Here is a 27,400-nt window from a genome sequence, read left to right as displayed (position 1 = left end):
TAGAACTTTTACAAGAAGCAACATTTTGTTGAACTTAAAAAAGAGCTTTTGTACCTGATTGAGCTCTTATTTGGCTTAAAAGAGCTTAAGAAGGAAGGGAAGACAATGTTTCTTCTTGTGATGTCCCTTCTTGACAGACATAGGATAGGAGTAATTTGTTTCATGTGTGATTACACCTTTCAAATCATGATTTTTTATTTAGCTTGTAACTTCCTAAAAAAGCCAAAAGCAAGAAGTTACCCAAACAAGGAAAAGCTTTTGTACTTAGTTTGGCCAATCTAAGTGTCATGGAAAAACATAATTTGCAAAGAATAAGACATGTTGTCAAGAAATGTATTGATCCTTCAACAATTTAGAAATATCAAAAAGAAGCATAGATAAAACAGTTTGCTTATATAATGTTATTAAAGCCTCATTTGGGATAACTTCTCTGACATTAAAGCATTTGATCTACAAATGCAGAGAGTAGTAGAAACATTATAAAGCATTAGAAACACTTACGAAAATTTTAGAAAAAGAAAAGTCCATGGCGCCTATCAATAGGGGTGATCTTACTTGAACAAGACGATCTTCACAAGCTGAAAAGTCTTGTGTAACTTTCCAAATTTGAGGGTACTTAGTTGTTTAAGTGTCACATGATCATCGTCTCTTATCTTCATATTCGAAGGTGGTCCTAGATGAATATTTTCCAAGAGGAGTCCTCCTTAGTTCAATCATGAGTTGGAACTTAAGCTAACCTTACCCCAACTACTCACATCTACATAAAATCTGGTAAAAAAGAATTATAAACAAGAATGAGAAAGAACATAAGAATTATGCTTTAGAAAACAAAAGATCTCTTAAAATCTAGAAAACAATTAAATAAAATAAAATCCAGTGCTAGTGTTGGAGGGAAGAAGAAGGCATAGATGATGAAGAAATCAATGGTGAAACATACCTAGAAGATATCGTTAAGAGGCATTATTTATCTTTAGACGATGTTGAAGAAATCTAGAAAAAATCCAGTGCTAGGATTGCCTCTCTCCTCCCTCCTTTGCAGCCTCTGCATTGTCTACCAGATGGATGTGCACATACAGTCCAGGTATGAATAAAGATTGGGGAAGAAGTAGCAGTACCACCAACTAATTTCAACTTAACAGAAAATAATTTCCATTAGCCATCCAAAGCTGCAGTCATTTTTAAATTGACCCACCTCTTAACTTCGATATTTATGGCCTGGAAAAGAATTCAGAGATTAATGAGCATACACTTCATGGAAGTAAACAAGGAACAAGAATCTGTAATGGATTACTGGAAATAGAAGAATGAACCTGAGTGGAGTGTCAAAAGATAAAATTATCCATGTTGACTACAGACATCGGAAAAACCCCTTTGCATTTAGTTCGTTCAGTTTAAACGATTTCCAATTCTATCGCATGCTTCAAGGCACATCTCATCCTGGATGTGGAATGAAAGCTTCATATCCTCAATCAGAGCCGCAGCCGTTTGAACACCATGATAGAAACTCCAGCCATAAGAAACCCAAAGGCAGGGCTAACAAAGCCTTTCTCCAAAGAGGTCTAGACAAAAACAGGTGAAGCAGTTAAGACAACCAATAACAGCTCACGGGTAGTTCAGGATGACTGTGTTATGGAGTACAGCAATTCTGTATTGGAGCAATAAATAATACCTATATGCAAAGTGCCTTATATGGAGGGCGGGCTTTTAGCAGTCACAGCAGCAGCAGCTGTGAGGTTAAACATCCAGGGAAAGGCAGAAACTAAGATGCATCTGCCAGATACCTCTGGATGACACTCGGGTGTGAAAACGAATAAGCTATCATGTCTTGCCATTGAAACCCTGCAGATGTTGCACAAAGTTGATCAAAGAAAATATGGGAACAAAACATATTCAGAAAGGCCTAAACAGATTGCTGCCACAATTTTCCAGTCAAATTAAGCCACTCTAGAATGATAGAGAACATCATACAATTATGTCAACAGAACAAATTAAAGAACAGCTTCACAGTTCATATGGCAAAAGGTACCCAGTGACATGGCATAATATTCCTAATTGTATCCCATATTATTTTATTGATATCAAGAAATACTCAAGACCTAGTAGTTCTCACATACCAAACTCAATCACAGTCATAACCACCTGATATAGGTCTATCATAAGGATATTGAGCACTATCCTTCCTATAAAAGGCCCCTACCATCAACAAACTGCCTAATCCTGATACACCAGCATGTTATGGATACGTAACAGTGTGTGATGTTATAATTAACCTAGCTTGACATTGTCCAGCAATTTGGGGCAGGAAGAAAGGAAACAAAAAGTAGTCCCAGGTGTTGATCAATCATCTGTAATATGGGAGACAATGTGTAAAACCCAAACACATAAATAAAATTAATCGCATGATGTAAGTTTGTAACAATATTTTAACTGGAAATCCAATTTTCAGACAAGGATAATTCGAAGTTGATATCTCAACATGACCAACCAATAAACAAAATTGCAATCAAGGACCACAAGTGGATATATGTAAAAGAGAATATGGATGTTTTCTGACAGAATAAATGACTAAGAACAACTAAAGTAACATAGTATGTTTCTAAAAAGAATTTTCAAATGAAATAAAGAGAGGCATAAAGAAAAGGTATGCCGATTCATAAATTTTTGATTGATAACAGTGGATCAATCCCAAAGCATATATATTATCTGAGGAAGAGAGAGGGAGGGAGGATGCAACTGACCTGCAAATTCAAATGCATCTGCCAAAGTCAGAACCAAAGAGAGAGTTATCTCCAAATATAGGAAAAACCGGAGTACACTCAACAAGCTCCAACTGTCTTGTTAACTGAATCAAACATTCGTAGATCTGTTCAGATTGAGGGTGTGATTTGTCTCTAACAATGAACTCATAAACAATACCATTCACCTCAATTGAACTACAACCAGGAGTCTTCTCCACTCCTCTCTGCCTCATCAGCTTCCTCGCCTTCCCGGCCTCCTTCCACATTTCTGCTTCTCCATACATATTTGCAAGCAAAACATAAATTCCACTGTCATGAGGATCCATTTGAAGAAGTTTAGAAGCTGCTCGTTCTCCCATCAAAACATTCCCATGAATTCGACATGCAAAAAACAGTGCACCCCACACAACAGCATCTGCCTCTATTGGCATACTCTTAATCAGTTCTTCTGCCTCCTCTAAAAGACCAGCCCTTCCTAGAAGATCCACCATGCAAGAATAGTGTTTAAGCTTGGGGGAAAGATTAAATTTGGAGCTCATTTGAGAAAAATACTTACGACCCTCTTCAACCAAACCTCCATGACAACAAGCTGATAATAAGCCAAGGAAGGTGACCTCATCTGGCATCACACTATTATCAATCATCTCCGAGAAGTAAGCTATGGCACCATGTGCATTCCCATGAAGGGCTAAACCACTAATAATGGCTGTCCAAGTCAAAGAATTTCTTCCAGGAAGCTCTTGGAAAACCTGAATAGCCTTAGTGATCTTCCCACATTTGGCATACATGTCAATTAGGGCAGTCCCCAATGCCACATTTAGAGAAAGTTCATGTTTTTCAATATAATGGTGAATCCATATTCCAACATCAAGAGCTCCAAGTTGTGAGCATGCACTTAAGCAGCTAACCATGGTTACCTCATCAGGATTTATATTCATGGCTTGCATTTCATTAAACAAAGCCAAAGCCTCCTTACCACGGTTGGCATGAACATAACCACCAATCATGGCATTCCAAGGTACCACATCTTTGTCCGGCATCTCATCAAAAAGCTTCCATGCCATATCCAGAAGGCCAGACTGGGCATAGCCCACAACCATTGTAGTCCACGAGACCATGGTTTTGTTTGTCATGCTATCAAATAACTTTCGTGCTGACTCTAAATTCCCACACTTCATGTACATGTCCATAAGCGCATTAGCAAGTGGAACTGTAAGTTTCAATCCATTTTCTTCAATATAACAATGTGACTCTCTTCCAAGATCCAAATCCTCCAACTGGGCACATGAGGAAACAACCCCAATCATTGTAACCTCATCTGGCTTAATTCCCTCCACCTTCATTTCCCTATAAAAATTTAATGCCTCATACGCCCACCCTCTCCGAACATACCCATTTATCATTGAATTCCAAGAAACCAAATCCCTTACACAACTTTTATCAAACATTTTCCGTGCACCGTCTAGATCCCCACACGACACCAACAAGTGAATCACCGCATTAGATACAAATATATCCGAATCAAAACCCAAATGCAACACATGCCCAAGAATCTCACTTCCCATCCGAATCAACGACAACCTCGCACAAGCCTTAAACAACAAAGGGTAGGTGTAATTATCAGGCTTAGTCCCATCACATTGCAACACTCTCTTATACAATACAACAGCTTCTCGCGGGTTCTCGCTGTCCAAAAACCCTCTAATAGCCACATTCCAAGAAAACGTATTAGGGTTTCGGGTATTAAACAAAATGTTAGTACAGTAATCAAGATCTCGCCATTCTGAGATAGCACAAAAAGCGATCAACCTACTGGAGGCAAACCCATCTTCGATTAGCCCTGTTAGGACCATTTGGGACTGGATTTGCTTCAGCTGGGAGATGGATTTGCATTTTTCCAGAAGAGAGAGGAAAGGATTTGAGAGAACAAAAGAGTGGTTTGTGTTCCAATTTATGGGGTTTTCTTTGTGGGGTGAGAGAGCGCGAGTGTGAATGTGTCGTGAAGAAGGAAGTGAAGGCTTTTGAATCCAACGTAGAGATCCGAGGCGAATGAGAAAGAGGATAAACATCAGTGTTTTTCCTTCTCTTTGCGCCTGTATTCAGGCGGGAAAAAGCTTCAAAGATTTGTTGGGTTTGAATGAGACTCCGACTATATTTTATTATTTATAGTTGATGGGAAAGTAAGCTTTGTTTACCGTTAATTTCATGAAAATTTGAAATATATATATATATATATATAAAATGTTTTCAGAATATCGATTATTGAATCAAAAAAATTATTGATGGCGATTCACTAGTCGGACTGACAGTTTAATCGAGATCAAACCGATAACATCATAAATATATAATTTATAAATTATTAAAATTTAAAATAAAAATAAAAATAATAATTTATATATTATTTAAAAATTAAAATTTTATTTGAAAATCAGAAAATTAATTTCAAATTAGAAATTAAAATTAAAATCATAAATTAAAAAATAAATAAAACTTGGGAAAGAGGGGTTAAAATTTTATTTGAAAATCAGAAAATTAATTTCAAATTAAGAGAGGTTGTGGCGGTGTGATGGTTGTGGTGGTAGTGGCGTGGGGATTGGGTTTTCCAACAAGGGGTGGTTTCCAATGAGGGGGGCGTTTTGCCAATAGGGGAGCGACGTCCAACCAACCAATGGCCGGCGACAGTGAGAGGTGGCAATCACACAAGATGGGTTGTTGGAAAAAAAAAATGGTTTAACCAGACGGTTTGGAGGGAACCATCTAGTTCGTCAGTCAAAATTCAATTGATCCAATTCCGGTCCAACTACTATCCGGTCCAACTACTGTCCGGTCCAATTAACCTAAATCGTGATTGGCCAACAGTTGGACCAACCGATCCGATCCTATTTTTAAAACCATGTATATATCCTACCACTAATGAGGAGTTGATATCTTATTATCTTGCCATATGAATGGGAAAATTCAAAAAATATGCATCATGTCAAAGACCTTCAACACCCGATGTTTCTTTAGTATACATAATATAAGGAATAAATTTGATTTCACACCAAATTTATTTACGTGATACCTATCAAACTATAAATCTAAACCATTAAATATATATAATGAGATCTAAATTGTTAAAGGGAAATATAAACAAATGAAATTAGGTTACGAATAATGAGACTTAAAAATGTATATATGACATCATTCATGGTATCTTTCAAATACCTACCAAAATCGAAGATGATTAAATCTCCACCATCAAAATGAAGGTTATGAGATACCACACCATTAAAAATACACTTTGGTACTATAGAAGCCCCAAGTCCCACAACATCACCTAGTGTTGTGCCCAACATTTAAGGAGAACTGTTAGATGTTGAGATTAAATCTCCACCATTAAAACAAAAGGTTATGGGATAGCGGTTAAGGGTGCAATTGGTTGCTGCAATGGCTTTGACCTATCTCTTTTGTTTTTTGTTGTCAGGATTCCAAGAAAATATGCAAAGGCTTGGTCAGGACTCAGGAGAGGTTATTGATCCAAAGATATCCTTTTAAGCTTAGGTGAGCTCCTATAAACCAGGTTTAGTATTTGAAACCCTAGCTCTACTGCTGGCATTCCTACATTTTTTTTCCAAACAGACTAATGTAATCTATTGAAACCAATAAGAGTTTGATGGGTGGGATTTCGCTATGCTTCATTTGACTTAAAGTGTGTTTGATAGTGATTCTAAAAAATGTTTCTAATTTTTCTAATATTTTAACAATAAAAATTTTCAAGTGTTAAAAATGTAAAAACGTTTCTTAAAATTACTATCAAAATAAACTCTTATTATGATTAATTGAAGTGACATGTGGGTTTTACCGGCTCTTAATAATTTGTACTCCAAATATTGATACGTTCTAGCAATGCACTTCATTTAAAATTCTAATTCTAATGTAATACATAGTTTTAATTAATTTTAAATTAAATTCATAATGTTTTATTTTAAAGAAGAGAAAATGGACTCTTATTATGATTAATTGAAGTGACATCAGAGCTTCACTGCCCCTTAATAATTTGTACTCAAAATGTTGATATGCTCTAACCATGCACCTCCATTTAAAAATCCAATTCAAATGTAATACATAGTTTTATATATATACCACATCAGATATGAGATAAAGTTCTTAACACGTTTTAAAGTTGTGAAAGCCCCTTAGATGCAGAGCAAACAATATATATATATATTATGATATCCTACATCAGAGATATGAGAAAAAAGTTTTTGATACATTCAAAATCATGAAGGCCCTTTAAGCTTAAAACAAACAATATCTACATGATTAGATGTAAATCATTACAAATGATATCAAAGTTAATCTCTAACCCAGTATAGGGTTTTGTTTAACCTTACGAGGGGTATCAATTTGTTTTGCCCTACAATCTCATAAAACATAACGTTTGTGTTTATATGTAGGATAATTACGATATCCCACATCGAATAGATTTGTAAACGTGTTTTAAGGTTATGAAGGTCTTTTTAGGCCCAAAACAGATAATATTAATATGGTTAGGTGTGAACCATTTTATATATATATATTAATTTTGTATATCATCAAGACCAAATAGTCATAACAAAAGAAGATTATTATAGAATTTGAAAATAAATTATAAAAATAAGAATGTAAATACTAATATTTCTATCTACAAAATTTATATTCATATGAAAAAAATATTAAATATTACCTTAACACCAATAATTAGTTAAAGTTTTTTTGAAAACTACGATCCCACATATTTTCCAAACAATAGGATATTGGATCTATTTAATTTTCATATTCAATTATAATCTCTTTATATATATTTAATTAATAAGGGTAAATTGCTAGTTGGTAAGATTTTCTTATTTTAGATAAGGGTTAAACCATTTCTTTAACTAACATTGATTTTCTCTCATCGTGCAATATTTATATACACTTTTTTTACTTTGACTTTTTTAATCTTATATATTTTTCATGTGTCAAGTTGTTATGAATTTTTTAATCCCATATATGTTACATTTATCATCTGGTGGGAACAGCCCTTAAGTCAATTGCACATCTCAGTGAAATGCTATGCCCCCATTTGCATCTATTTTTCTTTTTAAAAAAAAAAAATCATGAAAAATAAAACATGAAAACATGTACAGAAGATGAAATGAGGGCCGAGAGGAAAAAGTAGGGCTACCCAAGGTACAAAGTAAATTTGCACCATGAACAATATATCATATGGTATTAGAGCAAGGAGAAAATGAAAACCAAATCAATAAAGCAAAAAATATAGTTGAATATAAATTCAAATCCATAGAGGATAATTTTAACCTCTCCAACAATCATGTTTGTGGGAACAAAAAATTGTTTAATGAGGAACAATGTTTGGGTCATAAACCCCCTCCTAAGCTATGTTATTCAAATGCTTAAAAATTGGTTTGGATGAATTCTTAGATTAATAACTCAAAAATGATTTTCATCACCATCTATAGAGAGAACTAAAGGGTGTAAGGAGTAGCATGAAATGATGGTCTTACTTAGGCTCCACCGGAACCATACTTCTTTCCCAACACAAGCACCTGAAGCTTGTCATAACCAGCAAGCACACCGGCACCAGCAACTGCACGAAGAATGTTTGCACCAGCACCCTTGAAGAGAGATTTCGCACCCTCATTCTTAAGGATCTGATTGAATGCATCCAAGGAACTCTTGTACTTCACGGCTTCACCTGATGTCATCATCATTCTTCTGCGGACTGTGTCAATTGGATAGGAGGCGAGGCCTGCACCGTTTGTGATAACCCAACCAAGAGCAAAGCTAGCGAAGAAACTATCCTGAAATCATCCAAACACGGAAAAAAGTTGAAATTGATTCACAAAGTGAAATCTCAAATGACAACAAAAAAACCATAAAAAAATAAATACATGGAAAATCAACATGGGTAGCAGATGACAAGGTGTAATATTCTACTCAAACAATATACTCCATCGTTTCAATATTTGCTCGAGTAAACTCAATGTTGTATTTTTTATATACATGTTTAATGCATTATTCTATGGGTCGAATCAGTAGATTAGTTTATAATTTTTCCAGACTATTTAAATCATGCATAGTAACAGTATGAACCTTCTAAGTTTGCATCAAAACAGAGTATGTGACTAAGATACTAAGATTCATTTATGTACTTTCTAAAACAATTTTGGGGGCTTGGGATCAGAAATTGTGTTAACCACATAACATGTGTAAAACAAGATGACTCTGCAGAGTAATCTACTAACCTGTAGCTTTCCAGTCAGGATCACTGGCTTCAGAGAATCGTACATTCCAAAATAGAGACCACGGTACACAATGATACCAACACATGAGATGTTGAATCCTCGGTAAAGCCCAGCAATCCCATCTGATTTGAGAGTCTTTCTGTAGACATCAACCAAGCCATTGAATTGCCTGTCTCCTCCTCCTTTCTTTGCAGCTTTTGCATCATTTGCAAGACGGGTTCGGGCATAATCAAGGGAATAGACAAAGAGTAGGGAAGAAGCACCAGCAGCACCACCAGATGCCAAGTTACCAGCAAACCACTTCCAGTAACCATCCCTGTCCTTCTTAAAGTTGAACAGTCTCTTAAAGTAATCCTTGAAAGCAAAGTTCAATGCCTGGAGAAGAATTTAGATTTAATAAGCACAAAATGTAAGTGACAGAAGCAAGAGGAGAAAATACACCAATTCTCAATAATCCAAGAAATATAATAAACCTGAGTTGGGAAGTAACGGATGACATTAGCCGTGTTCCCTCTCCATAATGATGCAAATCCTTCATCTTTGATTGTTCGGCTAAAACAATCTCCAATTCCCTTATAGGGTTCAGAAAGCCGTCCAGCCTTAATCATTTCATCCTGGTTTTGGATCAAAAGCTTCACACGCTCAATTGGAGCAGCTGCTGTTTTAGACACAGCTGCAGAAACTCCTCCCATAAGAAAATCGACAGCAAAGCTGGCAAAACCTTTCTCCTGGGGGGCTTGAACAAACACAGGTGAAGCAGTTGAGGCAATCAATGACAGATCTTGGGTAGCTTGACATGACTGGGTCATGGGATACTGCAATACCACATTAGAATAATTTCCAAAGGCAGAACGCCTCTGGTACAGAGCAGGACTTTGGAAACTGCCATAGTGAGTATGAACATCTTGGGAAATGCTGGAACTGAGATGGAGCTGACCAGCTACCTTCCGCATAATATTTGGGTGCTGGTGCCTTTCAGCCATTTTGCCTTCAAATCAAACCCCTGCAAAAATGGTCAGTTTTAAACTCGTATGAAAATATTGCTAGAAAAAATAAATCCAGAAAGATTCAATAGTTAGGCATTAAAAATAAGAATACAAAAGAATGACAAAGAACTGAATCAAACCATTGATGTAGAAGAATGATAAAACAGTTTCATGGGGTTACTTAGAGAAGAAAGGCATTCATAAACAGAACTATTATTTGGGGCCTGTCACCTGTGGTTGCTTTATGTAGTACAGATTATACACTGGATCCATTTCCTTGTTATAAATATCAGTTCCTTTCTGGTGTTCACTAGAATATTAGCACATTAAGAGTCACATAACCCAAGAGCAATGACCAAGAATGCTTGAGTAATTAATTAATCTATCAGACCAAAAGATCAGGGATAGCAATGAATAAAAACCCAAGCAAGGAATGGTGTCAACTAAGAAATATCTATCAATGAATTTATTAGACCTAAATATCCATCTAGCTATCCATACATCTACACAGACACATAGACTAATAACTCACACATATGTATGTATATTAAAATGACCAAGAATGTGAGATTGCATGCATAATTAATCTATATATGTATGTGTGTGTGTGTGTGTGTGCATGCACGAGTAATTAATAAATTTAATTAATCTATAAGACCTAAAAATCAGGGATAGAAATGGAGAAAAACCCAAGCAAGGGTGTCAACTAAGAAACACCAAAAAAAAAACATGGTATTACATGAAGCATAGAGCTCACTGTAAACAGAAACAACACCTTAGAAAATCCAAAAATAGTATTATTACAAGAAAATTTCTCAACAAGCATAAAGGACTTAAAAGATATTGGAAGATTAAGTTAAGATTCATAAGATAATTAACCCCAATAATGAAGCTGTATGTGGACAATATTTGGTGCAGAAATCTTTGCTAAGCTAAGGGAGGTAATACTACATCAGAAACAATATTGCCATCATAAAAGGAACAAACAAAAGCACTGACCCATCATTAAATGGAAATTAAGTAAAGGGGCGAAAGCAAAAATAAAGTAAAAATTAGAATTTCATATAAAATATCTCCAACCAATGAACAAAGATTAAATCCTGTACCATGTAACAAGTCTAAATCACTATCATGAACTCCCAATCAAGGCTCTGTATTCAAAATCCAAATTAGTCTAATCCTACACAGCATCATCCAGAATTGTAATTGACTAAATAAAACATAATTAATCTCCATGCAATTCTATACATCCGAACTTCAGTTTTCATTCTACATCCCCTTATTTTAAATGTGATCTTTTAACATCAGCAAAGATGAAGAGATGGAACACAAGTTTAAAAAACACATTTTCAAAACATATTTTCAACCAAAATTAAAATTAAAATGAGAAAATAAAATAGACCTCATATTCTTAAATATCTATAGACAAAACCACCCGAAATCCAAGCCAACCCAATTTCGGAGGTCTGTTGATTTTTCAAAATCAAATATCAAGAAGCCTAGTAATGGACATATGTGCACTCTACAACCAATTAATAAACTAAGATGAACGCAATGAAAAGTTGAATTTAGATAGTGCACGAGACAAAAAGATCTTAAAACCCTAACCAAACCTATTATTTGGAGTCATGAGCATTCCAATCCCAACCAAGCAACTTGTGATGAGCCTAATTTGAAGCTCTACCGAAATTGAAGTGAGATCAGCCAGCAGATCTCAAGCCTATTTATTCAAGCCTCCTGATTTTGCAGGCCAAGTTCGAGCACCCCTGCAGAACCCTATCCACATTTCTAGAAACCATTTTCTTTTAATCTATGTAACTTTTCAAAAATCCATATCTACATCTCCACAACATGAACACCAACTAAATCTACATCACTATTTCATTCCAAAAAGAGCAACATACACACATGTATATATATACATAGACTATATATGTATGTATGTATACATCAAACGGAAACCATGACAAAAACAACAAAAAAAAGTCCCAGTCAGATCCAAAGTACACAGTCAACATCACCAGATCAACACCAAATAAAATTAAACTAAAAACGGACCTTTTAAGCCACAAATCTGAATCCTAAAACACACAGATCTAAAGAGAGCACAAAAACACGTCCCACAATCAAAATACAACAGATCTGAATCGATTTAACTACAAATCCATAAAATGCAGGAGAAAAAAAAAAGCAGAAAAAACAAACACAAAACAGGAAACGGATCAGATCATGCGGATCTCAGCAATGGAAACGCAGTTCCTAGTGAGAGACAGTAGAGAGAGAAAGAGAGAGGTCACCTGATTTGCGGCTGAATGTATGGAGAAAGCAGAAGAGAGGGCTTCTGCGAAAGAGGAGCTGCTATTTAAAGTGGAGGGTATCGAGGAACAATGGGGTATATCTGTGATGGAGTGGTGGAAATGGTGTGAGTGGATTTGAGAGCGTTGGACTGGGGGAAGGTGGTGCGTGATGGACGGTGATGGGAGTTGAGGTGGGCCCTTTTGGAAAGTTCTCTGATTTTGACTGGTGATCCCTTTATCTAGGGCCCAATTTTGAATGGTTGAAAAGTTCGTTGGTGGGTGTCTGTTTTAGGGATGTGAAAATTGCTTTTCCATTTTTCTTAGATTTTGAACGTTTCAAATCAAATTGTTAATCTTGAAAGGGAAATCAATTAATTATAATTTATATATTTCCTATAATTTTTTTTAAAGGAATGTCAATAGAAAATTATATCCAAATATTAAATAAATTATTTTAAAATGGGTAAAAGAAGTCATTTAATAAATATATATATATACATAAATTAATTAAATATTTTTAAATATATAATTTATTCTAAAAATAATATTTGAATAATCATTTCATAAAATAATGTATAAATAGTATTAAAATATGATGTAAAAAAAATTAATATTAATTTTTCGTTTTTGTGATTAGGAAAAAAAAAATGATTTCACAACCAATTTCATTATCAATTATTAAATTAAAATAAAAAGATTTTATGGTCGCTTCTTTTAAAAATCTATGAAGACTAGAATAACGTGGTTGGCGCGCACAATGGCGGCTTTGACCAAATGCTCGGTGGAGGATGAAAAATTTGCCATCTCTACTCCAACCAATTGGAAGCTGACACATTTCCTCTTGATTTTTTTTTAAATGGAAATTATTTTTAATTTTAATAACCTACTAGGCTGCCATTGAATTGTCATCTCCGTCCGCATGCCGCATGCTTCATATTTACATTTAAAGGGGAAATATCGGAACGGTCGATTCTGTTGACAATTGCAACGATGGTCCCTCGAATGCTTCAAAAGATCTACAATGTATTTAAATGCCTAACAACTGGCTAAGTGATCAACCACACGGTCAACCGAAGCTTCTAGAAAATATTTGTAACAACTAGTTGACATTAATTTCAAATATAAAGGCTCGTTAATTCTCAATTATGATCTTTTAACTACTTAGCATTGACTATTGTTTATTGGGCGAATATTTTTTTAATGCACCTTGTTTCATAAATTTCAAATTTGCATATTCCTTTAATCCACCCCAATTTTAATTTTCTTTGTATTCATTTGACCCAAAAAATCATCAACCAGACCCGTTATCATTCAGGAATTAAACACTACATTCATGGTCAATTGGAAGGATCATTCAAACATATACAACCAAACAGGGTCCGCCTACCAATCAAAGTGAAAAGATTTCATTGGAATGCGTTTATTTATTGTTCAATGTAAGGGAGACCTTCATCAAAGAAAAAAGTGATCGCACCAAGGACAGTCACTTGCATGCAGAGAAAAGAACTATACACGACGTTGAGGGCATTTCTGCCTTCCTTGAGATCAGCATGAGCTTGGTGGCTTTATCTGTTGCATTCTCTATCTCCTCCCTCTCTCTCCCTTTCTCTGTGAAGAACTACTTGCCCTTCCTTGAATGTTATTCCTTTTCTGCTTCATCTAAACTCATTTCTTTTCCTTCTTCACCTCAAAAGGATCTTGTTTGGAAGTCACAAAATACAAGATCAAAACCGAGAACTCAGGTAATACCAATAAAGATTTTGCGCAGAAAACAGGAACTCATGACCCAGTAAGGCTAATGACCAGGTTTCTTCTAAATTGTATTACCAATGCCATTTGACAAGGTAGAATGGAAAGTGCCTCTCTCTGTATACTCTAGGTGACTCTAATCCTCTTTCGACCCAGCCCAAATCCAATATGACCATGGACAGGATGAAAATGAACATGTCGAGAAGTTACAAGAACTAAATTGCTAACTCGAAAATTTTCAGAGACCTTTTATAGCATGGGTGTTGGGAAGCACAAAGCAACTTCTAGCAAACAGAGAGTTTAACCATAATTATAATAGAGACTGCAATGCTAGTAGAGAATGAATCAGAATTCTGAATCCAATAACAATCAAGCAAACAAAATGAAATGACACAACAAGAAAAATATATTTGAGAGGGTCTTAAAGAAAGATACTATCCACCAGATAAAACAAGCAAACTAAATGCTATACAAATATCTGGATTCAATTGAAGTTTTTCAGAGGCCCTTTTGAACCACCAATTCTGAAATTACAGAAAAAGAGTGCAAAGCTTCGACTGTTACATATTTCAGCCAAAAAAGGGAAAAAAAGACAGTTTCAAAACTCAATCAGGTAATCACAAGAACTCAAACATCTTTTACATGGTCTGGAGAACAAGATAGGTCCAAGGTGGAGAAAAAAGGGATCATCAACTTTAAGGCAGAAACCTTTGCAAAAAATGAGAATTTTATATGTTCCTACAATAAAATCTAAAGCAATATAAGTCACTTATGAGGTTAATGCATTTCTTACACTTAAGCATCTATGGTTTTCTTGCATAATGGATTAGTAGGATCCCACACATGATTCTAACAGCAACTAGTAGTACACAGGAGCTACTGATGCCTGCCCAATTCAATCTGATCTCTTCCTTGTAGCCCGTCAATGCAAAAAGAAGCTGGATCCAAGGATGCTTCTGGACCCTTTAAATCTAATTCCAATTCCTTCTGCTTCAATTCCAAGACCAATCGCTCATTCTCCAATCCCATCCTCTCATTCTCCAGCCTCGAATCCTCCAGATCCCTGCCTTTCTTGCTGCTGAATCTCAACCACTTAAAGCGTTGTTTCTCAAGCTCAAAACCTTGAGCCATGATGGTGACCATTTGCTCTTGAAGTTGCAGCATCCGGTTCTTTATCCACTCTTTCTGCTCCCACGGAGACTTGGCGGGGTCTTCAAAAATCCCAGCCATTTCCACTTCAAAACTATCCCGACCAGCATACTGTAGCCAAGCATTGCTATCCTCTTGATTCACTTTCCTCCTTTGATGAAACCCCCCCATACTCTGTGCATGCCCATCAGCATTATCATACTCTTCATTATCCAAATCGTCAAAATCAAAGTCCTCATTTTCCTCAGCTTCTTCCTCCTCAGAACCATTATTATCCTTTGAACTTCTGGCAAGAGGTGAAAAATAACCTTGTAGATCAACATCATGACAATTTGATATGCTTTTACCATTATGGTAAGCACACATTTCCTGATAAAACAAATGCTTTGAGCTCAATATTTTTTTCACATCATCCTTCATCTTAGCAGATAGTTGGGGGCATGGAGTCCATTAGTGCAGGGTTTTCCACCACTCTACAAGTAGTTCCCCTCCCAAGAATTTCATTCAACCTCTTGTATCTCTTGTTCAAGTCATTAAATTTATCCTCGCACTGCTGAGGTGAAACGCAACAACCCTTACTAATCATTAACTTAGAGACGGTTTTCCATTTACCCTTCTTCAGCAAAATTCCTGATTTCCTCTTCAGTCCTTCCACACCCTCAAGGGTACCATCATCCCCAACACAAGCAACCACTGCTATAAGAAGTCTCACCACATTATCTGTCCATTTCATTCGCTGCCATGGAGAGCCCTTTTTACCCTTCACCCCACCGAAGTTCTCACTGCTCCCATCTTCTGTGTAACTTAGCTCATCCTCGTCGCTAGTATTGCTATTGTCATTATTTGCAACACTAACAGGAGCAATCACCTTCCCTTTACCATAATTTATAGGAATACCCTTTGGGGTTGAGCCCTTGGCTTCCATGGGACAATGATCATTCTCAAAGCCAGTCATCACATTCATGTGATGGTGATGGGTATGAGGTGGAATACTCATCTGGGCCTGCTGGTGCCTCTGAATAGAAGTTTCAACGTCTAAAATTCCCGCACTCGCACCCGACAAAAACCCACCCCTCATACCTGAATTATCCATCTTCTCACGCTAGGTTCCAAACCCCTAATCTGAAGTACGAAAAATGGAGGGAAAAGGGAAACAATCAACCTTCAAATCTTAAAATTTCCATATCTAGAACAAAAGAAAGAAAAAAAAACACAAAAATTCCACTCTTAATACAACTACTTGGCTTAAACCCCACCCCCAAAAAAAACAACGGAAAAATATATATATATTGAATCTCTATTCTTTACTTTTCCACCATTTTCCACCAACCAAACCGATGAGTAACCCAAAAACTAAGAAATAAACAAACGCCTCACAACTTTGCTTCTGAAATTACTGATTAGAAACAGAAACCCTTCAAATTAAATAGAAAAAAAAAGCCCTAAAAGGATTCAAACTTTCTTACGCATATCGCACAGTCGAGGCTTATCCAAAACCCCAAAAAAGTTCGAATCCACGAATTTCCCCAGGAAAATTTCCAACTAACGCAAAGAACTTTCCCCTGGAAAAGTACACAACAATTAATGATTAAATTGAACCAATTTTTTCATTAAAAACGCAAATTCCATCAAGCTTACCATTTGATGATCTACAACGGAGATTTTACAAGAACAGGGGTTTGAAAGAGTTGAGAAAGAGAGAGAGAGAGAGAGAGAAATGTGCTGAAAGGGAAGATGAAAACTGAGTCGACGATGAGTCAGGTGAGAAACCTATTGAATTCTTATTGGTCGTTGAAAAATGAGAATTTACATCTCCGACTTGAAGTCACATATTAGTCCATTTAATTCGATGGTTGTTTCCCACGTCAACATCGAGACAAAGATCTTTGGTGAAGTCAGGAGAATGCTTTGGGCTGTTATTCTTTTACACGTGGTGACTGATGTGGCGTGCAAGATTCCACATCAGCAATAAAAAATTATGATAATTCAAAATTATTTCTCTTATTTAATTTGTGAATTTATATTAGTATTTCATTTTGTTAGAAAGATAAATAAATTTACTATTTTTTTTTCTTGCAATTATCTCATAATAGCAATGATATACATAGTACAAGAAATTTATTCTCCTAAACAACGTGGGACATCACAAATAAGTAGATAAAATCAGAATAACAAAATTTCACCTCCCTCATAAGTAATTCTAAATTTGAAAAGTTTCCCATACATAACTTCACGAGGATTAACGTTTCTATTCCTCAAAAAGATGGTGTTTCAATCAGTTCACAATCTGATGATCTTCAAAATTGTAAACTGGGAAGAAACATTGTTAGGTTTACAATGTTAACAATGTTGCTAGATTGTAATACTATTTATTTCAGTAACCTGGAAGATGTAAAGCGCTCACAGTTCTTGATAAGATGCAGTGTAAGAAATTCTGGAGACACACCTCTAGCCCCATCTGGCAGAAGAATAGAGGAATTTATTTATCCACAAGTGCTTGTGTCTTCATCCTGAAGGCGGATTGACATGAGGTTGGTTTCATTTGGAATTCGAGTTGTGACTTACATCTCGAGCATCTTCAACATGCAAAGGTTTCTTGTAAGACTGCAACAGGAGAGAAGAGCAAACCACGCTCACGGATGAAGCAGCCATGCAAGCACCAGCAAGCCAAGGTGGTATGCGGATTCCATCTAAGGGGAACAGGATTCCAGCGGCTACTGGCATGGCGAGCACATTGTAGCCAAGGGCCCAAACATAGTTCAGCCGGATCCTTGACATTGTCTTTCTGGAGAGGTCTAACGCTGTGATTACGTCTTCCAAGTTGCTCTTGATAAGAACTATGTCAGCTGCTTCTATAGCTACATCAGTCCCTGCACCAATTGCCATGCCAACATCAGCTGCAACCAAAGCTGGGGAATCGTTTATTCCATCACCCACCATTGCCACGGTCATCCCTTTCATCTGCATTCAATTTTCATATAAATAGTTAAAACAAGGTACTCCTATCATCTAGCGGAAATTTTTTATGGATAGGAGGATGCTAACTTAAAAAGCAATATGTTGATGAATCCACACCCTGGAGTATGAAAATGAGCATACCTGTAAATTTTTAATCCTTTCGGCTTTCCCCAGTGGGTCTGTCTCAGCATACACCTCCTTAATTCCAACCTCCTTTGCTATAGCGGTTGCTGTAGCCCAGTTATCACCAGTCATCATGACAGTTGAGATGTCCATCGAGTGGAGAAAAGATATTACACGCCCAGCCTCCGGCTTCACTGGATCAGTCACAGCAAAAGCTCCAGCAACCTTTCCATTAATTGCCACTAGCACACACGTGCGAGCCAGATTCTCAGTTTCTGCAATGTGGTTCTCAACCTCAGGACTAACTGGCACACTAGAATCTTGCATAAGCCTCTTGTTCCCAACCAAGACTAATTTGTCACCAACTTTTCCGCTAACCCCAGCTCCTGGGTGCACCTCAAACTCCTTAATATCTGTCATTTGTTCCGTTTGAGGGCCAAACTTCTGGCGCAGTCTCTTAGCATACTCCACTACAGCTTTTGCTAATGGATGCTCACTATTTGCCTGAAGGTGGAAGGAAAACATGGAGAAATCAACTTTATATGTTCTCAATCCGCAGCATAAAGAATCTGCAAAACATCTTGAATCCATACATATACATTGCTTTTCAACTATGCATGCATTAGTAAATTCTATTGCCAAGCAAATAACCAACTCAGAAATATCATATGCAGTGTGCATACATTTCTCAAATTATTCATGAAATTCCGGTTATACTCAGAAAAAAAAAAAAAGGCATGTTGTCAGGACATTCTTTTCTTTTCTTTTTCATGGATTGCTTTGAGCCAACAACAACAAACACCAGAAAAAGAAAACATATATTTTTCTTTAAAAGGAAAACTAAAACTTGAAATTTCAATTATTTTGTTCTGAATTATTTGCAATGATTGCAGAACATTTTTGTTGCAACTACCTTTCAGACCTACTTTTACAACATCTACCTAATTGGTTCCTGAAATTAAAAAAAAAAATGAACTAAAATACCAAAATTTTCAAACCAAAACAGAATTCTAAATACGTTCAACTCACCTCTGCAGCAGTAGTCATGTCACAGAATTCCTCCATCGAAAAACTGGAAAAGAGCACTGCACTAACAACCACTGGTTTTCCTACTGTCAGCGTCCCTGTCTTATCAAAGACAATTGTTTTCACCTGAAGGATCAAACAATAATGCTCAGTTAAAAATCAAGAAAAAGACAAAAAGAGTAGCTGTTTGTCATAATGCATATGATAATGGGCTGCTAATCTTAGTGAAATGATGCATGGAATGATGAGAATAAGACAAGCATAATCTAGATAGTTTCCAAAAAGAAAATAAGGCTATTTAGATAAGCTTGTGAGTCAAAAGCTCTTTTTTTTCCCCCTTTTTTTCTACAATAAAAGCTTCTGAGTGTGTTTTTGGGTAATTTAATTAAAAGAGCTTCTGGCTTAAAGACGAGCATAACATGGAAGCAATGACAATGTTACTTCTTGTGAAAGCTTTTTTTTTTTAGCTTATGCAGAAAGAAGTTTCATTTTTAATGGAACCTTTGTAATACTATGATTGCTCCTTTGAAATCATGACTTTAGCTTTAAGCTAAAGTCAGTAAAAAGTATTTTAAACTGACCTAGGCATCCCACTAGAAAAGAAAAAAAAAAATCAAATTGTTTTATTTTGGACAAAGGTAATAGCCTTTTCAAGAAAGGGTCATTTTCTCCCGTTGGAATATAATCTTAGAAGCAACCCACAGAGAATTTTAAAACAGACTCAATTCATTTCAGAGAAATGTAGATTATATTCTCAACAAAGACTATTTGTTTTAATAGGGAACAACAAATCATGAAAATGGAGGAGCCATGGTTAGATGAAGCATATACTTCTTAATACCACAGTGCCTATATGCTATGTTGTTTAGTCATTTACTAATATGAGTTACATGGGGCATTGACAACCAGCTGAGATCCAGGAAAGCAGTCCCTAAAAAAAGGAGTATGGCATAAATAAATTAAATTAGCAATCTCTGTGCTGCAAACATCCAGTACTCTGTGCTGTCAAGGTCCATTTCACATATCTATGTTTCCTTGATACCAAGAGAAAACATGCCCATTTTTCTATTTTCCTGAGCCCCAAACCAGACTTATCGGTGGGTCTTTTCCATTTTTTTTTTGTTCAACAAAGTACTAAACACTGAACTTTAATATCAAATCCAAATCCCTATTGTTCATCCCTAGTAGTTAGCAGAAAATAGTGGTGTTACCTTGTGCGCCTTCTCAAGTGCATTTCCACCCTTGATGAGCACACCTAGCGAAGCACCCTTCCCTGTGGCCACCATAACCGCTGTAGGGGTTGCTAGTCCCAGAGCACATGGACAAGCCACCACCAGCACTGAAATTGCAAACTGCAGTGCAAGCTCAAATCCATCCATGCCTTTTGGCATCCAATGTTTCGGGTAGCTGCCAAGTTCTCCTAGGGTGAACCAAGCCACCCATGTTATAAATGCTACTACAACAACCTGGCACATGGTGAATGAACAAAATCAATTTCCCACACAAGCAACCATCCTGGAAAATAGAATTGTACTAAACTATAATAATGCACAAATTTTATGCTTCTTAAATCGATGGAAAAATGATAGGATACAGGTATAATAACGATAGGAAATAAAATCCAATGCAAATATTAGCAACTGAGTTTATCAATAATATTTTTAACTAAACGAGATTGGTCCAAGATTGAAAGAAAACCAACCCTCCAACTTATACCATGGCATATTTCTGAAAACCAACGGAAAATATTTTCCAGCATTCATTTGAATAATTAAAACACGGAATGATTTTTATACATTTGTCACGTAGTTGGCAGTAGTTTCATGTATAATATCAATTAATTTCATCCTTGTAATTTTCTGAATCCCAGATTATATTTTCCCTTTTTCCTTCTATATTATGGTTTGTTAAACACTCTGCAACAAGCAGATGTGCATAACTTCCTTTTCAGACTGCCTATAACAATGACAGCAATTTGCACAAGAAAAAAGCATTAGGCTTTTTTGTGGGGTATTTCTCACAAGGCAAAGCTCTGGAGAAGTAGTGTACATGTTTTCAAAATCAGTCTTAACTGTTCCAATTTATATCAGCTTCACAAACTAGAATATACATACACATTTATGTGTGTACATGTGTGTGTGTATAGTGTATTGTTATTCCAGAATGAAGCAGTGTAATTCAGAGCCAGCTTTTCCTTGTTTTATTCAGCTAGGTATGCAGTCATGGCTGTATTGTATGTTTATCATCAATCCACAAGAGAAGCATGCACTCATTAATACATCATGAGCACTGAAATGAATAGACCCTGACGAACAAGAAAAAAAGAAAGAGTAGGAGAAATATGCATATATAAACATATGGTGCATATGCACACACAAACATATATATTCTCATAGAAAGCATCAGCTCTTCTGATAATACTTCAACCCAGGAACAAGCTTCTGGAAAGACTAGAACAGGGACCGAAGTATCTAAAGTTGATATCCTCATGCAGATGACAGTTACATCTCTAAATTGACAGCAAAAAAATCTAATTTTGAGCTTATCATAATAAATTAAATGAAAAGAAAAGCAAAAACTACCAATTTAAAGCAAGAGCAAACGATTCAAACAGCAAGCAAACAGAATCTGGGATGAAGGAGACTAATGAACTCACAGTAGGTACAAAAAACCTTGAAATCTGGTCAGCTAATTTCTGAACAGGTGCTCTGGCAAGCTGAGCCGCTTCCACTAGTTGAACAATTTGGGAGAGCGCAGTCTCTGATCCAACATGAGTAGCCTTAACCAGTATGCATCCATTCTCATTGACAGTCCCACCAATAACCTATAAATCACAAAAAAGAATGGTTTGTCTTTCAACATCAGAAATTTGAAAAACAACAAAGGTATACCTTATCGCCAGGTTTCTTAGCAATTGGCCTTGCTTCTCCAGTGATCATGCTCTCATTCACATGGCTTTGACCGTTTACAACAATGCCATCAACAGGAACTTTTTCCCCTGGAACAATCTTGAGTATGTCATTCCTTTGTATCAATTGAGTGCTAATTTCGATATCTGATATTACATTATCTTCATCATCCAATGCTATCAGATGAGCCGTATCAGGAGCAAGGTCTGTCAGCTTTGCTAAGGCATCTGATGTTTTCCCCTTAGCTACAACCTCCAAATATTTTCCTAGCAGAATAAAGGATATCAACATTGCACTAGTCTCAAAGAAATCGTTTCCTTCAAACATATCTGTAGTCAATGCTTTTATTACTATATAAACAGAGTAAAAATAAGCAGCATTGGTGCCCAGTGCAACAAGAACTTCCATATTAGCAGATCTTCGTCTCAATGCATGATATGAACCCACATAAAATCTGTCAACCACAGGCAAAGCAAGAAGATTATTGAGTTTCAGAAAATCATCTCTAAATCAGAAATTCTCAAACCATAAAATATACCAATAGCAAGAAGCTGTAATTTTATGTTTTATTTTATTACCTTCTACCAATGATGAATTGCACCGGAGTGCAAAGGATCCATCTTAAGAGCATCCCAACTGTAAGCATGTTTTGAACTTTGAAGTCCAGCCAGTTCCCATAAGGATGAAGCATTGGAAGTACCATGGCAAAAATAAATACTGGAATTGAAAATAGACAGCTCCAGATAAACTGGTTTCTGTACATCCAAATTTCCTGTTGACGTTCTGTTTCTCTTTGTCTTGGAGGGCTGTACAAGGTTGCATGGTAAAAATTGGAGCCCTGTCCAGCTTTTTCAATGCAACATATGAGGGACCTTGGACCAGTAAGGTCAGGGTCATAGCTGACAGTTACCTTATTTTCTGCCAAGTCCATTTCTACATCATTCACTCCTTCTACTGATTCAAGATAGGATTGAATTATGTTTATGTCTTCCTCAGAGCTGATCCCCTCAAGTTTCAAGTGCACTTTGTTCACATCATTCCCAGAATTTATGACATCAGCTCCAAAGCCAGCATCCTCTACTGCTTCAACAATGTGATTGAAGTCAGTGATGCTTGGATCAAAGTGGACCTTTGCTTCCTCAAGAGCTAGACCCACCACAGCCTTTTTAACTCCATCAACCAATGAAAGAGCATGTTCAACCGATTCAGAACAGCTGGTACATGCCATGCCTTTAATTCTGAGACGGCACACTGCTATTTCTTGTTCTGGCAGGTCATCAACTGGAAAACCTGCATCTTTTATGGCTTCTTTAATTGCATTTGCCTAAAACAAAATTCCAACGTAAATGCTTCCAGCATTCAAGAATATAAAGAACCAGAATATAGACATCCAGAAACTATGAAACCACAACCATAAATTCATCATCTAGGAAATAAGACATCACCTTAGCATAAAAATATTAGTAATCTAACTCAAGATTTGTAAAGGTGTCCACAAATCTGCTAGAGTATATCATACTTGGAATGAAGCAAACAAAATTTTTAAGGGAGTAGAACTTGTGCTTTTGCCTCTCTTAAGGACATGCACACATTAAACACACTAGCATCAAATGCTCAGGCATAAGAAAGTTACAGGGTATTCATTCATAGTCAATAGCATTCTAAGAAACAAATTCACGTTCATGTTATTCTATACTGCATGAAGCCAGTGAAAAATAATAACTCTTCATAAAGAAACACAAAAAGCTACCAAGTTGTCATGAGATCTAAAAATGATCAAAAAAATTGATTTGCCATATAAAACTCACAAAATGATCAAAAAATTGATTTTCCATATAAAGGCTACCAAGTTATCCTGAGATCTCAAAATGATCAAAGAATTGATTTGCCCTATAAAACTCGGATAATACATCATTTCAAGAAAAATTCAGCTGCATTGCCAAAGATGACTTACCGTAATGAGTTCTGGTATGTATTTAACAGCAGCCTGACCTTGAAGCACCGACACCATAACACTCTCAACCCCATTAAGCTCAAGAAGTACAGATTCTATGGATGTTGCACAAGATGCACACGCTATATTCCCTATTTTGAACATAACCGTCTTAATTTTCTTGTCTATGATGGTACTTGGTTGAGATGCAGTAACTACAACACCATCCAGAGGCTGCAACAGAGGCAACTTAAGTTCATCTTTTCCATTGATCTCCATTTCCTTATTCCAAGGATGCCTATTCCTCAATCCTGAATAACAGAGAAATAAATCAGAACTACAAAGCCAAACACTTCATCTTTGAAGTTACCAACTTCCCATTTCCTACTCCAAGCAGTGCAATATAAATTGCCAAATATTTTCATAAACTGAGCTCCATCTGATTGATGACAAAACATAACAAAAGTACGGAAAAATAATACAACCAACAAAAAAATTTTGAATCTTAGACTTTTCATCTGAGTCTGATACACGTATACAGCTTAATGGAGTTCAATCCCTCGCTATAAAGAAGCAACAAGTCAACAACAGAAAACATTAACATTTTTTCTGTTTCTTTTCATTTCCTCTTCTTTCTCAACAATCAAACAGAGGATAAAATAATAAAATAATTATCAAAACACTCCTGAGCAGGGCAGGAGCTGACATAAAGTAAGAAACTTTGTACCCCTATAAACCAGATACCCAGTAATAAAAAATTAAAACCTCAATATTTTTCTAAAATCTAAAAGGTCACTAATCTAAATCACAAAAACTCAGCTGAAACATATTTTTTTAAAACTTTATACTAACATTTATGGAGTACCAAACATAAAAGATAAGTTAAACAATAAAATTATTAAAAAAAAAAAGAAAAAGGAAAAGGAAAAACTCCAACAGGAACGTATTAAGACCCAAAGAAACAAAACAAAAACTGGTCATCGTACGCATTAAATGAGCTAAAACATACATCCAAAAACATCATACTTGTACTTTTTCAGAAATACCAAGTGCCAAAAACCTTCAATGAAAGAAAAAAACTGATGGGAAAGAAGAATATTATACTTGATTTTCTCAGAGAAAGATAGCTTCATAGCGACAGATTCCGGGTAGTTTTAAAACTCCCAGAAACTGCTTGCTCCCCCTGGTCCCCCACTTCTTATATATTGGGTCGGGTTGGATCAACCCATTTGGGCACCCAAACCCAAACCCAACAAAAACGAATATTAGTATAACCTCGATTCCCAAAATAAAAAAATAAAATAGAATCAACAATCATTCACAACAAAGGAGCCCAAGAAATCCTATTTGTAATTTTCTACAAAAAGTACAAATATCAAACTACGAAAAAGATCAAAACAGGGGAAACCTGAATAGAGTTAAATCAAGACCTTAAATTTCAGGAGCAAAGAAATTGAATCAAAACAACGCAAAGCCGAAAAAGTGAAATCAAGACCTTAAATTTCAAGAGAGAAAAAAAAAAGGTTGAAAATTTGACAACGTAGCAGAAAGCATAGTACTAGAATATTGAGTTGAGATGATAACAAATAGAAAGGACAGAGAAAAGTTCCCAGATTGCAGAGCAGACATCAATGGAGCATGGACTCATGCGGATGCAGCAGTACCTCTTTGGACTTATCCGGGCGTCAGATTACGGAAGAATCACGTGAAGTGGATAGAGCTCTTGGCGGCAGAGTTGGGAAGGGAGGATGGAGAGAAATTAGGGTTTCCCAAAAAGATGGCGGGTAGACACTAGACGATTAGGGCTAGGGTTTTGTGAGAATGAAATAGAAGATTCTGGTTGACGAAGGTGTGGCGCACAGAAAGGGGTGGACTCTTCTGCTTGGTTTCGTATACTTTTTGAACTTTTGAATCCGCAACGTCTAATTATTTCCATTTCCCACCAATATTTGTATTATTTAAATGAGGTGTGTTTGGCTCGCGGTAAAATGATATATCTTGTGGAATTCTATTCCAAACAAGGGATTTCATAGCCAAAAATAAATAAAAATTAAAAATAAATGTATAGATCTATGATAAAAGTGTCAATCCATATATATATATAAAGTTTCGTTATTTCACATTTTACGAATGGTCTTATTTGATTTCATTATTTTGAATTTTGTAAATAGTTTCGATATTTCGTACCTTATAATTAATTTTATTATCATATTTTTGTCAATTTATTAAATAATATTGTAACCATATTTTTGTTTTATTTTTTTATTTTTATCTTAATTTCATATATTTGTATCTTATTAAAATTTATATTATTGAATGTTTCGCATCATGAGTGGTATATGATAGAGAATTAGTGTTATAATATTTTAATTTTTAAGATGTCTTTTTGAGTTTTAATTTCTATATTAGTTCTAGTATTGAAAATGACAAAAATTATGGTTGGTTTGGTAATTAGTTTTTAAAATAATTTTTTATTCTTTAGAAAAAAAATAGAAAAATTTGTTTGATAACAAAATATTATTTTTTATTTTCAAATAACATTTTTTATTTGTTTTCTATTATTTTCATTTGTTTTCTAAAATCTATTTTAAAAATTAATTATAAAAACATATAGAATTATTAAAAATAAAACATTAGATATTAAAATTATTTTTAAAAATATTAAAAATTGATTAAAAATATTTTAGATTTTTTAAACAAACTTTTATTTTACAAAACATCAAATAACGATTTTAAAAATTTGTTCTCAATAACTATTTTTTAAAATAATTACCAAAACAGACCTTATAATTCTATTTATATTTTATTTATCAAATTATAAACTATTATGATATTTTTGTTTATGAAATTTTGATTTTTTCGCAAGGGAGTAGAAAATGGAATAAAAAAAGAGAAAATAATTATAAAAGAAAAATAGATTGAAGCAAAATCTTTGCTTTATACTTTTTTTTTTTTTTTGATAAAATATACAAATAAAAACATAGTCTCAATGTATTAAGTTATAATTCTATTTTAAAATTAAATATTTAAAAAAAGTTTGCCTCTAAATTTGACTACATGGTTTAATTATTTATTTATTTTAAATATATACATGTGAAGATTGATACAAATTTGTAAAACAACCCTTCAAACCATGTTTTCTAGCAATCAGTATATAATAAGGAGAATTTTAAAAAGGGCAATTAGGCATTTTATTAAGTGAAAATGAGCATTGCACTAATTTCTTTCCTTATTTAATTTTAATAATATAAATAAATAAATAA

The 27,400-nt window shown here is 35.3% G+C and overlaps 3 protein-coding genes and 1 pseudogene across 7 annotated transcripts; all 4 read right to left on the bottom strand.

Annotated features, from left to right (window-relative positions):
• Positions 1 to 795: 795 nt before the first annotated feature.
• LOC132253920 (pentatricopeptide repeat-containing protein At2g22410, mitochondrial-like) lies at positions 796 to 4,882 on the bottom strand. Its single transcript, XM_059737296.1, is given in 5 exon segments — positions 796 to 1,215; positions 1,311 to 1,559; positions 1,670 to 1,839; positions 2,739 to 2,851; positions 2,854 to 4,882. Coding segments are annotated over 2 exon segments (1,989 nt in total). The 5' UTR covers positions 4,808 to 4,882; the 3' UTR covers positions 796 to 1,215; positions 1,311 to 1,559; positions 1,670 to 1,839; positions 2,739 to 2,816.
• Positions 4,883 to 8,005: 3,123 nt separating this feature from the next.
• Positions 8,006 to 12,481, bottom strand: LOC100260298 (ADP,ATP carrier protein, mitochondrial). The gene is made up of 4 exons (XM_002285467.5): positions 12,291 to 12,481; positions 9,481 to 10,010; positions 9,008 to 9,382; positions 8,006 to 8,563 (listed from the first exon to the last, which is right to left on the bottom strand). Exons 2-4 carry the CDS (start codon positions 9,988 to 9,990, stop codon positions 8,267 to 8,269), a joined length of 1,182 nt encoding a protein of 393 aa, XP_002285503.1. The 5' UTR covers positions 9,991 to 10,010; positions 12,291 to 12,481; the 3' UTR covers positions 8,006 to 8,266.
• Positions 12,482 to 14,503: 2,022 nt separating this feature from the next.
• On the bottom strand, positions 14,504 to 17,006 carry LOC100243319 (uncharacterized; annotated as a pseudogene).
• A 351-nt stretch (positions 17,007 to 17,357) lies between these two features.
• LOC100265637 (copper-transporting ATPase HMA4) lies at positions 17,358 to 26,061 on the bottom strand. 5 transcript variants are annotated; one of them, XM_002282887.4, is made up of 9 exons: positions 25,802 to 26,061; positions 24,159 to 24,448; positions 22,783 to 23,528; positions 22,187 to 22,658; positions 21,952 to 22,119; positions 20,507 to 20,761; positions 19,299 to 19,421; positions 18,288 to 18,773; positions 17,358 to 18,149 (listed from the first exon to the last, which is right to left on the bottom strand). In XM_002282887.4, the coding sequence occupies exons 2-9, from the start codon at positions 24,414 to 24,416 to the stop codon at positions 17,727 to 17,729; spliced, it is 2,931 nt and encodes a 976-aa protein (XP_002282923.1). In that variant the 5' UTR covers positions 24,417 to 24,448; positions 25,802 to 26,061; the 3' UTR covers positions 17,358 to 17,726. The 5 variants fall into 5 exon arrangements, with proteins under 5 accessions (XP_002282923.1, XP_010651259.1, XP_010651256.1 ...); XM_010652957.3 differs by lacking the exon at positions 25,802 to 26,061 and adding an exon at positions 25,568 to 25,585; XM_010652954.3 differs by lacking the exon at positions 25,802 to 26,061 and adding an exon at positions 25,242 to 25,406.
• Between the last annotated feature and the right edge of the window lie 1,339 nt (positions 26,062 to 27,400).

Source organism: Vitis vinifera, chromosome 6 (assembly GCF_030704535.1).
Source record: "Vitis vinifera cultivar Pinot Noir 40024 chromosome 6, ASM3070453v1".
NCBI classification, from domain to species: domain Eukaryota; kingdom Viridiplantae; phylum Streptophyta; class Magnoliopsida; order Vitales; family Vitaceae; genus Vitis; species Vitis vinifera.
This window is presented reverse-complemented; position numbering and strand designations above follow the sequence as displayed.